Raw genomic sequence first — 12575 nt, 5'->3', positions numbered from 1 at the left:
GTCATTCGCAAAATGCGACTTTGCGCCCGGCCCCTTTCGCTCCCGGCATCCCCTGCACGGGAAAAGATGGCGGCGTCCAGGTAGAGGTCTGGTGGAGACTGGGTCGGTATGGCGTTGGCGTCCGGGCCCGCTTTGCGGGCGCTTCCTGGCTCTGGGAGGCTCGGCCTCGGGGGCTGCGGGGCCCCGAGACGCGGGGCGTACGAGTGGGGCGTGCGCTCCACGCGGAAGCCCGAGCCTCGCCCCCTGGACAGGGTGTACGAGATCCCGGGTCTGGAGCCCATAACCTACGAGGGGAAGATGCACTTCGTCCCGGGGCTGGCTCGGCCGATCTTCCCGCGGTGGGAGCGCGGCTGGAATGATCCACGGTTCCACCGGTCGCCCCCGATCCCCGAGCAGCCTCTGTACAAGGACCAGCCCTGCTACATATTCCACCAGCGCTGCCGACTCCTTGAGGGTGAGGCCACAGGACCAACGGGAGGAGACCCTGTTCTCTGTTCAGCAGTAACCCCGACCCAGGGGAGAGTCAAGAAACCGAGGAGTGACATCCGTCTTCTAAGAGTTCTCAGGATCACGTGGGATGTAAAGGGCAGTGTTGGGAGAGGGGGCAATGGAGAATTTGAGTGTTTCCAGGATTATCTCCTCTTTTCTAGGCTCGCCAACTGTAACAGAGAGGAAGTGATTTTAGCAAATCATTCGTGGAGAGGTGATAGTTGAAGGAACTCTAGCCAGCCTGGGCCTAGCAAGCATGGCTCTGGCAGGCCTTGCCCTTCTCTCTCAATCCCTCTGCCTTGCTAAAAACCATTAGATTACATTCCTAAAGCTAGCCACCAAGGTCTATTCCCTTATTTGGCCCCTTCCTCCTCCTGAGGCTGACTACCAAGGTCCAGCTAACACAGTATTAAAGCCCAGCAATCAAAAGCCCACCCCCTTGGCTCACCTAGTTAACTGTCCACTTAAATTAAACACCACATCCTAACACGGGGTTTCCTTCTTTACCTTTATAAGCTGCCATTTTCCTATGGGCCACATCTGTCTCCTCTCTATCCAGAGGCAGTCCTTTGTCCTTCTCGGGGACAAATACCTCTTCCCCTTTTCCTTGTTCCCTTCCCCTGCTCCCTTCTCCTTCATCCCTTTCCTTTCTCCCTTGTCCTCTATCTCCTGTCTTTGTCTCTTATTCCTTGCCCTTTATTTGCACAAAGCAAATAAATCTCCTTTGTGCTGAGAACTTTGTCTTGGGGGTCCCGAGCTGATACTTTCCCTTTCAATAGTGAAGCCAAGTCTCCCACACTAGTTTCCCAGGTCAATGTCTTTTGTTAAAAGTCTGGGATGTGTTTTCAAGGAAAGGGATTTGCACCCAAAAGTCTACCCACTTAGAGGCCTGTCACTCTTAAGAACAGATCAAAATGTCTTGAGCCAAAAGCAGTCTGCTTCTCAGTATCGTCAGGAATTATTTTTGAGATTGATTATTAAGAGCACTTTTCTTTATTCTTCAAACTTCCATCTTCACCCAGATCAGGATGAGCATAGGGCAGATCCTAAAAGCAAAAGCAATTGAGGTATGTGGGGGCAGTATTTTCCAAAGGATAGCTAGGAAAAAAAGAGTTCTAGCAGGGCTTGGGGGCTAACAGAATCTATCATAAGTTTGGAAAAACTGATAGCCATAGGCCAGCCTCCTAAAATGCCCACTCCTATACCTGCAAGCTGATTTTTCTAGCTGTTAACCACTTTCAGTGGACTCAGAAGGTGCTGTGAAGGGTCTCACGCGACATGACCCCTTTGAGTGACCCTGGTAGTGGATGCCAAGTGAATGTGTTTTAGAAGTTAAGATTGTGCTCATTAAACTAGTCTGAAAATGTATCTTCTGTCCTATACTTTCAAAAGTCATAGAGAGGTCTTATAAAATTACAACAAAGCCTTGCAAAATATGGGCCTGAGAAGCAGATGTGGGTTATGGAGAGATTGTGGACTTTAGGGTAGACAGGCTCATGTTCTCCTACTTTGTCACCTTAAAGATAAGTGACTTGAAGCAAACCCCTCAATCTTGTCCAGGTTTCTCCTTTCATGACATAAAATCCCATCTAACTTATAGAGAAGTTCATTCCACAGATGTGACGTTCAGTAAATGGCAGCTCTAAAGACTACAGATTTGTCTATGTGCTAGAGGACCATAAAACTTGGCTCTGAGGTTGCTATCAGTACATATCACAGAGCTGGGGTCAGCTAACTTAGCAGCTCTCTGTTTTTATGAGTACAGTTTTACTGGAATACAGCCATGTGCACATGTAAATTATTGCCCAATGGCAGAATTGAGTTGCTGTGGGGGACTCAGACCTAATATGAGATAAGTTTGGTATGCATGGGAGTTTTTCTAGTCAAGGCTAGGATGTGGGTTACCAGAAGGGACTTTAAGTGAAGGGTTGGTCCACTGAACTAGTCTCACGGCTTTGATTCGTCTGCCAGTAGGGAGTCAGCAGGAGTCTCAGCAGTCTTGAGCGTTGTTTGAACCCCTCCCATGGCAGGTATTCAGTCCCATAGTCAGTTCTCACCACCTTGAGGTAGATCGTCATCCTGAAGTCGTGCTCTTGATCCGCTCTTTTCTTTTGGGTTTGTTCCTTAGATGTCTCAAAACAAACCCAGCCCTCTCTTGAGGTGGCCTTTTCTCCATGGTCCTACCCAGTCAGCATGAGCATCTCTTCCTGAACTGTCTTCTCTCTCTCTCTCTTTTTGTTTGTTTTGTGATGATTGTCCCAAAGGCATGAAGCAGGCTCTCTGGCTAACTAAGACCAAGTTAATAGAAGGCCTGCCCAAGAAAGTGCTAAGTCTTGTTGACGATCCAAGAAATCAGATAGAGAACCAAGAAGGACGTGTTCTGGATATCATCTCTCATGCCCGTCTCTGGCACTCCACTGAGGACATCCCCAAGAGAGAGACCTACTGGTGAGTTTGCCCCAAATAAGATAGATTTTCAACTGAGGAGTGTGGAGTTACATATTGCTTTAAGTCTTCACATATCATTTTTTCCCCCAAGCCCAGTCATTGTGAACAGCCTCCTACAGCTGTGTAAGTCCCAGATTCTCAAGCACCCTTCTCTGGCCAGGCGGATGTCTGCCCAAAACTACTCCGTAGCCACCACCTGGAATCGAGGTTAGTCATCCTACATACCAGAAGGCCTTGCTGGGTTTTGGTTTTGTTTGTTTAATCTCTCTGCTGCTCTCAGCCCCACCCCCAGATCCCATCCCTCCGATCCTGCTCCTGCTGCATACTGTTTGGGTTCAGACACACCCTTTATGGGGTCTCACTCCACAAGGCTAGCCTCAGACCTGGGATCCTCTAGTCTGCACTGCTGTGCCCAGCTTCTCGTTTCTGTTTTGAATTGCTTCTGAGACTTCATTTAACTATTGACAGCGGACCATATCTGTTGAGTGCCCACAGTGTGCTTGGGAGGGTTTAAATGCCGCAGACAAGGAACTAATACAGCACAGTGATCTCGACCCTCACCACCTCAGCAGCTTTCTCTCCCTTTCCATACACCTGCACCCTTCCACAGCCATGTTAGCAAAGCTGCCGGAGGGGTTCTTTCTTTCTTATGTGTTCCCTTGTTTGAAACCCAGGGCTGTCATTTATCACGGGCTGTCCACCTCGCCCTGGTCTTAACCCTGTTCTGGGGCTTCTTTCCCACATCCCTGACTTGGTCACTTACAGCTTTTGGTATCCAGCTTTCCCACCTGTCTGCCTTTGCCTGTGCTGTGTGCGCTGGGCAGTGTATGCTGGTGCTTCAGACAGGAGTGTCGGCCCAGGTGTTCAGAGTGGTGGCATTGTGGCGCGAGGGAACCAGCTGTGGCACACTTGGGACTTCAGGTGTTCTGAGTGATGGCATTGTGGTGCGAGGGAACCAGCTGTGGCACTCTTGGGACTCCAGGTGTTCTGAGTGATGGCATTGTGGGGCGAGGGGACCAGCTGTGGCACACTTGGAACTCCAGGTGTTCTGAGTGATGGCATTGTGGGGCGAGGGGACCAGCTGTGGCACACTTGGAACTCCAGGTGTTCTGAGTGATGGCATTGTGGGGTGAGGGAACCAGCTGTGGCACACTTGGGACTCCAGGTGTTCTGAGTGATGGCATTGTGGGGCGAGGGGACCAGCTGTGGCACACTTGGAACTCCAGGTGTTCTGAGTGATGGCATTGTGGGGTGAGGGAACCAGCTGTGGCACACTTGGGACTCCAGGTGTTCTGAGTGATGGCATTGTGGGGCGAGGGGACCAGCTGTGGCACACTTGGGACTTGGGCTGTCTGTGTGATCAGGTTTCCCCATCTCCCCCCTTTGCATATAGACTTCTGGCAAGGAGTCAGCCTGGCAGAGGTAATGGCACCACTAAGGAAATTAGTGCACCTCATTAATGGAGAGTACTTGTTGGCCCGTTGTCAAGTATTACCTCTAATTAAACTGCCCCATTTTGAGCTGTCACTGGAGGAGGGATGTGGAGGGAATTGAATTAGAAACCACACTAGAGTGATCTGCGGGGAGAATCTAAAACCCAAGGTTAGGAGAGGTCTAGGCACATTTGTGTGAGGAAACAGGAAATGCCTTAGGAAACTAATCTTGAGATGCAATTACTGCAGAAGTTATCCATCTGCAGATGTAGCGTCCATTTTTTACATATCTTGGGACGCTGCCTGCTAATTAAATGGCAGTGCCGTTGACCAAACCAATTTCTGATCTTACAACAGTCCTCATCCATTACCTTCACACTGAGATTTTACTGTCTCTGAAACCCAGGCACCTGCAGGGGGTGGTGCCACTCAGAGGCACTCAGGATGCTGACAACAGTCTTTGTAAACACATTTTGTCAGGCGGCATGTGGCTTTCCATGGGAACAATGCAGACACTATTTCCATGTTTTCACAACAGGCTCCCTGGTTGGTTCCCTGAGAGTGTGTCTCCTTTGACCACCTCCATCCCCATGTAGAATACACGCCCGGCCAGCTTACCGAGGTGCTCTGTTCTCTCTGGCTTTTCTCACTCTGTTTTAAGAGGAATCCGGCCCTTTGCCTGGGTCTGAAAATCCCCCTCCTTCCCCTGCTCACAGGACTTCTCTCGCCATGTCTCTTGCCCTCCAGTGGCATGTCCCAGTCCCCCTGGTTTGTTCCTCTATGCTCTTGCATGCTAGTTCTCATTTTCAGTGCCTGACAGACTCCTACCTGGAGATAGTGGGGTGTTGGGCAGTATCTGAAGACAGTGTTAATGGTCATGACTTAGATGGCGTGAGTGGGGATGGAGATGGAATTCTAGTGGCCAGAGGCCAGGGCTGCTGCTCAACACTTACATGCACAGTACAGCCCTCTCGATGAAGAATTAGCTGATCCCAGTAAGAGAGACCCACTCTCCTTCTTCAGATAACCTTTGTTGTTGTTTTTGAGGCAGGCTCACTGTGGAGCCCTGACTGGCCTTGAACTCACTGAAATCTACCTGTCTCTGTCTCCCAAGTGCTTCCTCTGCTGCCCAATTTTAAGGTTTTGCTTCCTTGCAGAGGTGCCCCCCCCCCAGGGGGGAGGGGGGCTTTTCAGAGGGCTTTGTCTGCATGTGGCTCATGCCTTCCTCAGCAGCACTTGCTTCCTGAGGGCTCCTCCAGAGCAAAGGGTCATTAATCCTGCTCTGTTGTTGGGTTCCTGGTTTGGAGCTGGTGCTTGCAAAGATAAAGGATGCTCAGGAGTCAGTAGCCTCGGGGTTTGTCAGGAGAGCACCCAGGGAGAAGAATGTTCTAGTTCCTCACCCTTTCAGGCTCAGGGTTAATGTTCTAATGCTGTTTGTGTGTTCTGTGAGCAGCAAGTCATCTAGAAAACCTGTAGTGGACTTGGACTTGAGGCTTGGGGGGATGAAGGCCTCACACTTTGAGGGCTGTAAAAAGACCAGGTTAGACTAATCATCTTTCCCCGTGTTAGAGTCTCTGCTCCTACAGGTCCGAGATACCAGTGGTACCATCCTGAGAGCCAAGGACCCTCTGCCCACCATTGCCTCCAGAGAGGAAGTGGAAGCTACCGAAAGTCACGTTCTGGAAACCTTCTATCCCATCTCTCCTACCATTGATCTTCAGGAGAGCCATGTTTATGACGTGAAAGATGACACGGGTAAGGAGCAGAGCCTTCGGATTTTAGGCAGGACAGAGATGAGGACATGCGTTTTCATTTAGTTAGTGAGGTTTTTTTAAACAAGAGTGTCACATTAGTGGTTCTAGTTATTTATTAACCGCAGTCAATTCTTCAGCCCCAGCTGACCTTTTTAAATAGTTTATTTAATTTTATGTGCATTGGTCTGAAGGTTTCAGATCCCCTGGAAGTGGAATCACAGTTGTGAGCTGCCATGTGGGTGCTAAAAATTGAACCTGGGTCCTCTGAAAGAGTAGCCAGTGCTCTTAACCTCTGAGCCATCTCTCCAGCCCTATTTAATTTTTTAAGGGAAAGGATATACTAATAGTTCTGGGTGCTTGGCACCACAGATGCGTTATCTTCTGGAATTTGTGTGGCAGCCCATGCTTCCTAAGTCTGAATCTTCTGCCATTCATGTTAGGAATCACTTCCCCCCAGAAATGCTGAACTCTCCGTCTCAATCAGGAACTTTTCATTTATCTTCCCACAGCCCCTGAGTCACCCTGGATCTTGACACGTCTCTGTGCTGGGATGGGAATGATTTTCCTGTCTGGTTCCCCTCTAAACTGGGGGCATCTCACAGGCAGTGTGGGCTCTCCCTGCTTCCTGTCGAGAGCTTAGTGTGAATGTTTGCTGGGTGTCCCTGTGCTGCATGGAGCAGCCTAGAGGACCAAGGCATGCAGGAAAGCCCCATCTCTCTGTTAGCACTCTTCTCCTGGTTTTCCAGAGCCCATGTCCTCAGTCTCTTTCTCCTTCCTTTGCCCACATTCACTGATTCCAGGCACTTATTCTAGAAGCACCCCGCCCACCAGAGATTTATTCATAGCCACTCAGAAATGTTCATGACATGACAGTGTCATGTGTGAAGCGAACAGGTGCTAAGCTGAAGTAGTTAAGTGCGAGGCAAGTCGTTCGTTACTAATCGTAGAGTACGGACGTCTGCCATCTTCAGTACGGCCACAGCTTTTAGTTATCCATGGTGTAGTCTCACTGTCATCTGGGCACTTGGATGGAGTTAGAGTGTGTGTAGGAGGCACCTGCTACAGGTTGGCAAGCGTTTTCTGTGATGAGCCAAGTGGGTTTTACAGGGCACCTCTGGCTTCTGTCTCAGCTCCTCAGTAGCCATCCGTAGATCTATGAGCGTGATTATGTACTAATGTCTCCTTGGAGTCTTTAGTACCTGCCCTAGCCATGGTCAGGAGCACTCTCTGAGGCTCTGTGGCAGGCCAGTCAGTCTGTGTCTCCTCACTCCTCGTCTCTTCTCTTGCAGGATTCCAGGAGGGCTATCCTTACCCCCATCCCCACACCTTGTATGTCCTAGAAAAGGCCAATTTACGGCCACACCGCTTTCTTCCGGAACAGCTAAGAGCCAAAATGCTCCTGTTTGCTTTTGCGAATGCCCTGGCTCAGGCTAGGCTCCTCTATGGGGTATGTGTGTGAGCATAGAACTGCTTTCTGGGGCTTGGCCTCCTACTGTAAAGACTACTCCCAGGAAGAATGGAGTGGGGACTGACTTGAGTTTCCTGAGGAGTCTCAGGAAAATGCAGTTCTGCTTGACTGGTAGCAACCAGCTGACCTCTCCTGGGGGTCCAGACACAGCAGTCCTCGGTGTCAGTTAGAGCCCCACTCTCCAGGATGCCCGGCTCTCAGGGAACTAATCACTTCACCCTGCAGTTCTCACAGGCAGTGTGGAGAGACGAGGGAACAGGGCGCACCCTCCTCAGGAGCCTATGCTTCTCTGGGCTCCACACCCCAGTCTGCTCTCGGGGTCAGAGCTAGAGCACATGGCACCATCAGGAAGCTCAGGAAGTGAGGCCAGGCAGTGCTCTCTCAGTTCAGGGTGGCCTACAGGGATACATGATGCCACTTGGTAGTGGCCCTCAACACTAAGAGGAAGTCCCAAGACCTAGATGGTGTAGATGGAGACTGAGTGGTTGTCACAGAGAGCTGTCTCGAAGATGAGGAAAAGGCCTGGTTGGGGGTAGGAGTGGGAACATGGGGCATATTTCTGAGAGCTCCTGTTGTTCTCCCAGGTCTCAATTAGAACCCGAGGCCCACAGTCCTGGGAGTGAGGGAGTTAGGATTTTCATCCACCCTGCCTGGTGTAGGTACTGGCAGGTTGGGTTTGGCTGGCAGCGTGAGTGAGGAGTGGAAGGAACTCCTGCATTGAGCACCTGACACATCTCACATGTTAACAAACTGCTGACGTCAGTGGTTCTCAAAACACAGTCCTGGAGGAGCAATAGGACCTTATCGGTGAGGAGCTTGATGAACATGTACCTCAGAGACCCACTGAGTGGGAAGTCCTGAGTGGGGCCCAGCAGTCAGCAGCTGAGCCCTCCGGCTAAGGCTGGTGCAAGCTTGAGTTTGGAAACTCGGCACTAGAGTTGGAGAACTACTCACATGGTTTGCTCTTCGGAACAGCCTGTATAGCAGGTGCCGTTAGCCTCACTCTATAGAGGAAGAGACAGGCTCAGGAAGGCTACTTTATGTTTCTGATCATAGAGCTGAGAACCTGGAGTGGGCTGGGAATATAGATCAGAGTGGTCGACCACCTTCCGAGCATGTGTAAATCCCCAGGTTCCAGCCCCAGCATGGTAAGAAATAGAACCAGAGAGATTAGCAACTGGCGTCTTCATGTGGCCTTCTCAACGTCTTAATGGGCAGGTAGCGGGCAGCTGGCTTCAGTCCTGTTCCTTCACTGTATACATCTTGAACTCTGTAAGATGCGGTAAATCACCCACCATCCCACAGCTAATGAGTGGGAACGCAGAGGTTGGTCTGTGATTCCTACGGCTTCAAAAGGATGTGCTGCCCCCAGTTTGGGCAGAGGAAGGGAGCAGAGCAGCCACATGCCATGACCCAGGGCCACAGGCTCAGTGTGCTCTGCCAGCTGTTGCCAGAAGGACCTGGGTAGCAGTGCTGGCTAGTTGCCACCCAGTTAGACAGGAGAGGCCGCCTCCTCCACCTTCTCCAGGTGCAAATTATTCCTGGGGCTGTGAAGGTGAGCAGTTATGGGGCGAGCCTCCGTGTGAAAGGGAAAATTGCTGAGAAATTTATGTACTACCTGCGGTTTTATTGATCTGTAGAGGGAGATAAGAGTCAATACTGAATCTCAGCTACCACTTACAGGTGCTTCTCTTTATTTATTTCTCATGCATCTAAGAACAGGTATTTCTAAGACCAACAGCCCTGGAGGGGCCCACACTTGGGACTTCCATTAGCTAGTCCTAAAGTCAGGTGAGCCCTGGGCAGGCAAGGCAGCAGCATTTTTTGCATCAGGGGTGCCCTGTTTTTTGTGGCTGGACTGTGGGCTCTTTGGCCAGTAGTAGTCTGGATTATTACAAAGTATGCGAAGGCAGGCCATAGAGTTACCCAAACAAGAACACTTAAGAGCCGGGTGGTTTGGTGCACGTCTTTAAACCCAGCACTTGGGAGGCGGAGACAGGCAGATCTCTGAGTTCGAGGACAGCCAGGACCACACAGGGAAACGCTGTCTTAGAACAAAACAGAAATAATAACAACAAACAAACAGACTCACTTAAGAATGAAAGAGGCCCTGCTGTCAGACACACTGGGGCACCAGGTGTAGCCTGGACAGCGGTCTTACCTGATGGAGCTCACGCCTCAGGGTGGCCTGAACAAACTTCTCCAAACCTTAGCTTTGCCTATGAAGCAGGAATCTATGAAAAACAGGCAGGGTGCCTGGACGTGGGTAAGCTCCCGTAACTCTCCTGGGTGTCATTACTATTACTGTGAGATCAGTCCAGGCCCTGGCTGTGACATGCCTGGAGAACACCTTCCAGGACTGTGACACACTAAAGCTTGCAGTAAGCAAATGAAAGGCCACTGACTGAAATGTAGACAGTCAGCTTCCGGGAGTACCCAGTGATGGCAGGCCTTCAAGAGCAGGGCAGATGTGACAGCATGTCCAGTCTGCCCCTGAGACTGCAGACAAGTCGGTTTCCCGTATTGAGTCTTTCTCCTCATCTTGTCAGCTGGAGTGAAGACTGAATGACAGCTCTAATCATAAGCTTCCAGGTCAGCCTTTGATAGCTGACCTCACTGTTGTCTTACTGGGGAAGGCAGAGGGTTGAGGGATTCCCTCCATTAACCTCTGACTCGCCTGAACTTCAGGGCGTGCCCAGTGATTGCCAGTCAGCAGTGGGAGTTAGTACTGGAGGTGAGGAGCAGGTTTCTGAGGCCTGGAGGCAGAGAAGGCCAGACTGGCTGAGGAGAGGCCCGGCTGGGTTGGAGGAGGCCTGGCTGGGTGAAGGGAGGCCCGGCTGGGTGAAGGGAGGCCTGCCTGGGTGGAGGAGGCCTGGCTGGGTGAAGGGAGGCCCGGCTGGGTGAAGGGAGGCCTGGCTGGGTGAAGGGAGGCCTGCCTGGGTGAAGGGAGGCCCGGCTGGGTTGGAGGAGGCCTGGCTGGCTGAGGAGAGGCCCGGCTGGGTTGGAGGAGGCCCGGCTGGGTTGGAGGAGGCCCGGCTGGGTGAAGGGAGGCCTGCCTGGGCTGGGTTGGGGGGAGGCTGGCTGTGGACTGTGGAACTCCTCCTCATCCTGCCTTACCTGCCCTGAGGAGAAGTCAGAAAGGAGGCAAGTGGCTGTTTTAAAGGTGGGACCGGGCTGCCTGGAACGTCTGTTTGTGCCCTCCGCACAGTCTGTTTACCTGTCCACTGTCCTAGAGTGCCGCCAAGGTCTTGGAGCAGCCAGTGGTGGTGCAGAGCGTGGGCACTGATGGCCGCGTCTTCCAGTTCCTCGTGTTGCAGCTGAACACCACAGACCTGGCCTCCAGTGAGGGCATCAAGAATCTGGTGTGGGTAGACTCAGACCAGCTCCTTTACCGGCACTTCTGGTGTCGCCCGGTCATCAAGAAGAAGGTGGTGGTGGTAAGTCCAGCTTCCTCAAGCCTGGTGGTCACGGCAGGCCTTGACTTGTCCATCCAGAGGGAGCCTTGGTTGGGCCTCTCTGGCCGGAGGGGCTCTGGGAACCGAACACCCACATCTGCCTGCCCTTCTCTTCAGTTCCTGCTGTGGGAGACCGACTGTCCCTGTGTCCACCCCCCACCAGCATCAGTGCCTTGGTGGACCCTGTTACGGCACAGTCACGTTGCTGCCTGGTGGTTAGCGCTAAGCCTGCCTGAAGGCAGGCTTGGGAGCACTGGAGTCACTGTCAGCCATAGGGATCTCCTCCTGTGACCTGTCCCTGCTGCCCGTGGGGCTCAGCTGATGTCCAGCCTGCTGTCTGTGCAGTGGCAGTGAGGACATTAAACCCCTCAGGCTAGGATGCAGCAAGAAGCACTCTGGGGATGCGAGGGCAGGACACAGGTGCTGTGGGGTCCGGGACCCACCATTTTCCACACAGGCCGTGTGCAGACCGGCTCAGTGGAGTTGAGTGGCCTTTAAATTTGAGTCAGTTCTGTGGTGACGTCTTCAGCCTGTCAGAGTTTCTTCCTGAAATGCTGTGTGAGTCTGGACCCTTCACTGGCCTCAGCCTCCTTGTCTCCTGCAGTCCCCAGCCACCCCCGTCAGTCACATGTTAGTGAGGCTCCCTCCTGTCTTCAGGCTCTTTCTCCTAGAGTATGAATGCTGTGGCAGGCCTGTTGGTCAGTTCCATTTCCCGCCTCTGCACCCCACCCCCATGGGCTTGGGCGCTGATCTTGCCTTGGCTCTTCCTGCCCTGTGTGCCCCTGTGCTACTACTGTCTGCCCTCTTCAAACCTCCTCCTCCTCCTCTTCTTCCCGGCTGGCTCTGCTTGCCCTTCACGTGTGAAAGTCAGTGAGGTAGTCACACACACACAGAGACCCTTAGTCTCTTGGTATTGCTTCTGTATTGAGGTCTGTCACCTCTTCTTGTCAGTATTTAAACACCTGATTGGAGTTTCTTGAGGATAGGGGCCAGATCTGCATCCCTCCTGGGCCTCCAGCAGTGAGCACAAGCCAAACACAGCGAGAGCAGGGGCCTGCAGATCTGTCTAGAATGAGGAGCTCTTGTCACTTGCTGGGGGTTGGATTAAGAGCCTTAGGAAGGTGACGGGTGCCAGAAACCCTCAGCATATCTACAGTACCAGCTCCTCGATGTCCTTGGTCACAGAAAGGTGATGTGGGAGAAAAATAGCGATTCGCCGGGCATTGACAAGTCACAGAAGAGTGACCTGTCTCGTGTGTCGTGAAACCTGGTAGCAGGATCCTAATGGTCTGTGTTCTTTCCAGGAATCTGTTGGGCCTGTTGATTTCCAGCCAGAGACATTCAGGAAGTTTTTAGCTCTGTACTTGCATGGTGCTGTGTGAACTTGTGCGGCCTGACACCCCACCTTCCTGCCTCTGAAGAGCTTGCATCCTAGGAAGGTGGGGCCTGGGCCTGGGCCTGGGCTTGGGCAAGCCTCCTACTCCTCGGTCTGGTGGTCTTGCTGGCAATAAAGAGTCTTTGTACTGCA

General features: G+C 52.0%; 1 protein-coding gene across 1 annotated transcript; it reads left to right on the top strand.

Annotated features, from left to right (window-relative positions):
* Nucleotides 1-39: 39 nt before the first annotated feature.
* Mrpl37 (mitochondrial ribosomal protein L37) lies at nt 40-12575 on the top strand. Its single transcript, XM_028888158.2, has 7 exons — nt 40-454; nt 2754-2937; nt 3029-3144; nt 5940-6125; nt 7414-7571; nt 10826-11029; nt 12352-12575. The coding sequence occupies exons 1-7, from the start codon at nt 109-111 to the stop codon at nt 12427-12429; spliced, it is 1272 nt and encodes a 423-aa protein (XP_028743991.1). The 5' UTR covers nt 40-108; the 3' UTR covers nt 12430-12575.

Source organism: Peromyscus leucopus, chromosome 2 (assembly GCF_004664715.2).
Source record: "Peromyscus leucopus breed LL Stock chromosome 2, UCI_PerLeu_2.1, whole genome shotgun sequence".
In the NCBI taxonomy this organism is placed as follows: Eukaryota; Metazoa; Chordata; class Mammalia; order Rodentia; family Cricetidae; genus Peromyscus; species Peromyscus leucopus.
This window is presented reverse-complemented; position numbering and strand designations above follow the sequence as displayed.

Coding starts and splice junctions, on each gene's coding strand:
- Mrpl37 (XM_028888158.2), top strand. CDS start 109: ATGGCGTTGGCGTCCGGGCCCGCTTTGCGGGCGCTTCCTGGCTCTGGG. Junction 3,145..5,939: donor AGCCACCACCTGGAATCGAG/GTTAGTCATCCT, acceptor TCCCCGTGTTAG/AGTCTCTGCTCCTACAGGTC. Junction 7,572..10,825: donor AGGCTAGGCTCCTCTATGGG/GTATGTGTGTGA, acceptor CCACTGTCCTAG/AGTGCCGCCAAGGTCTTGGA.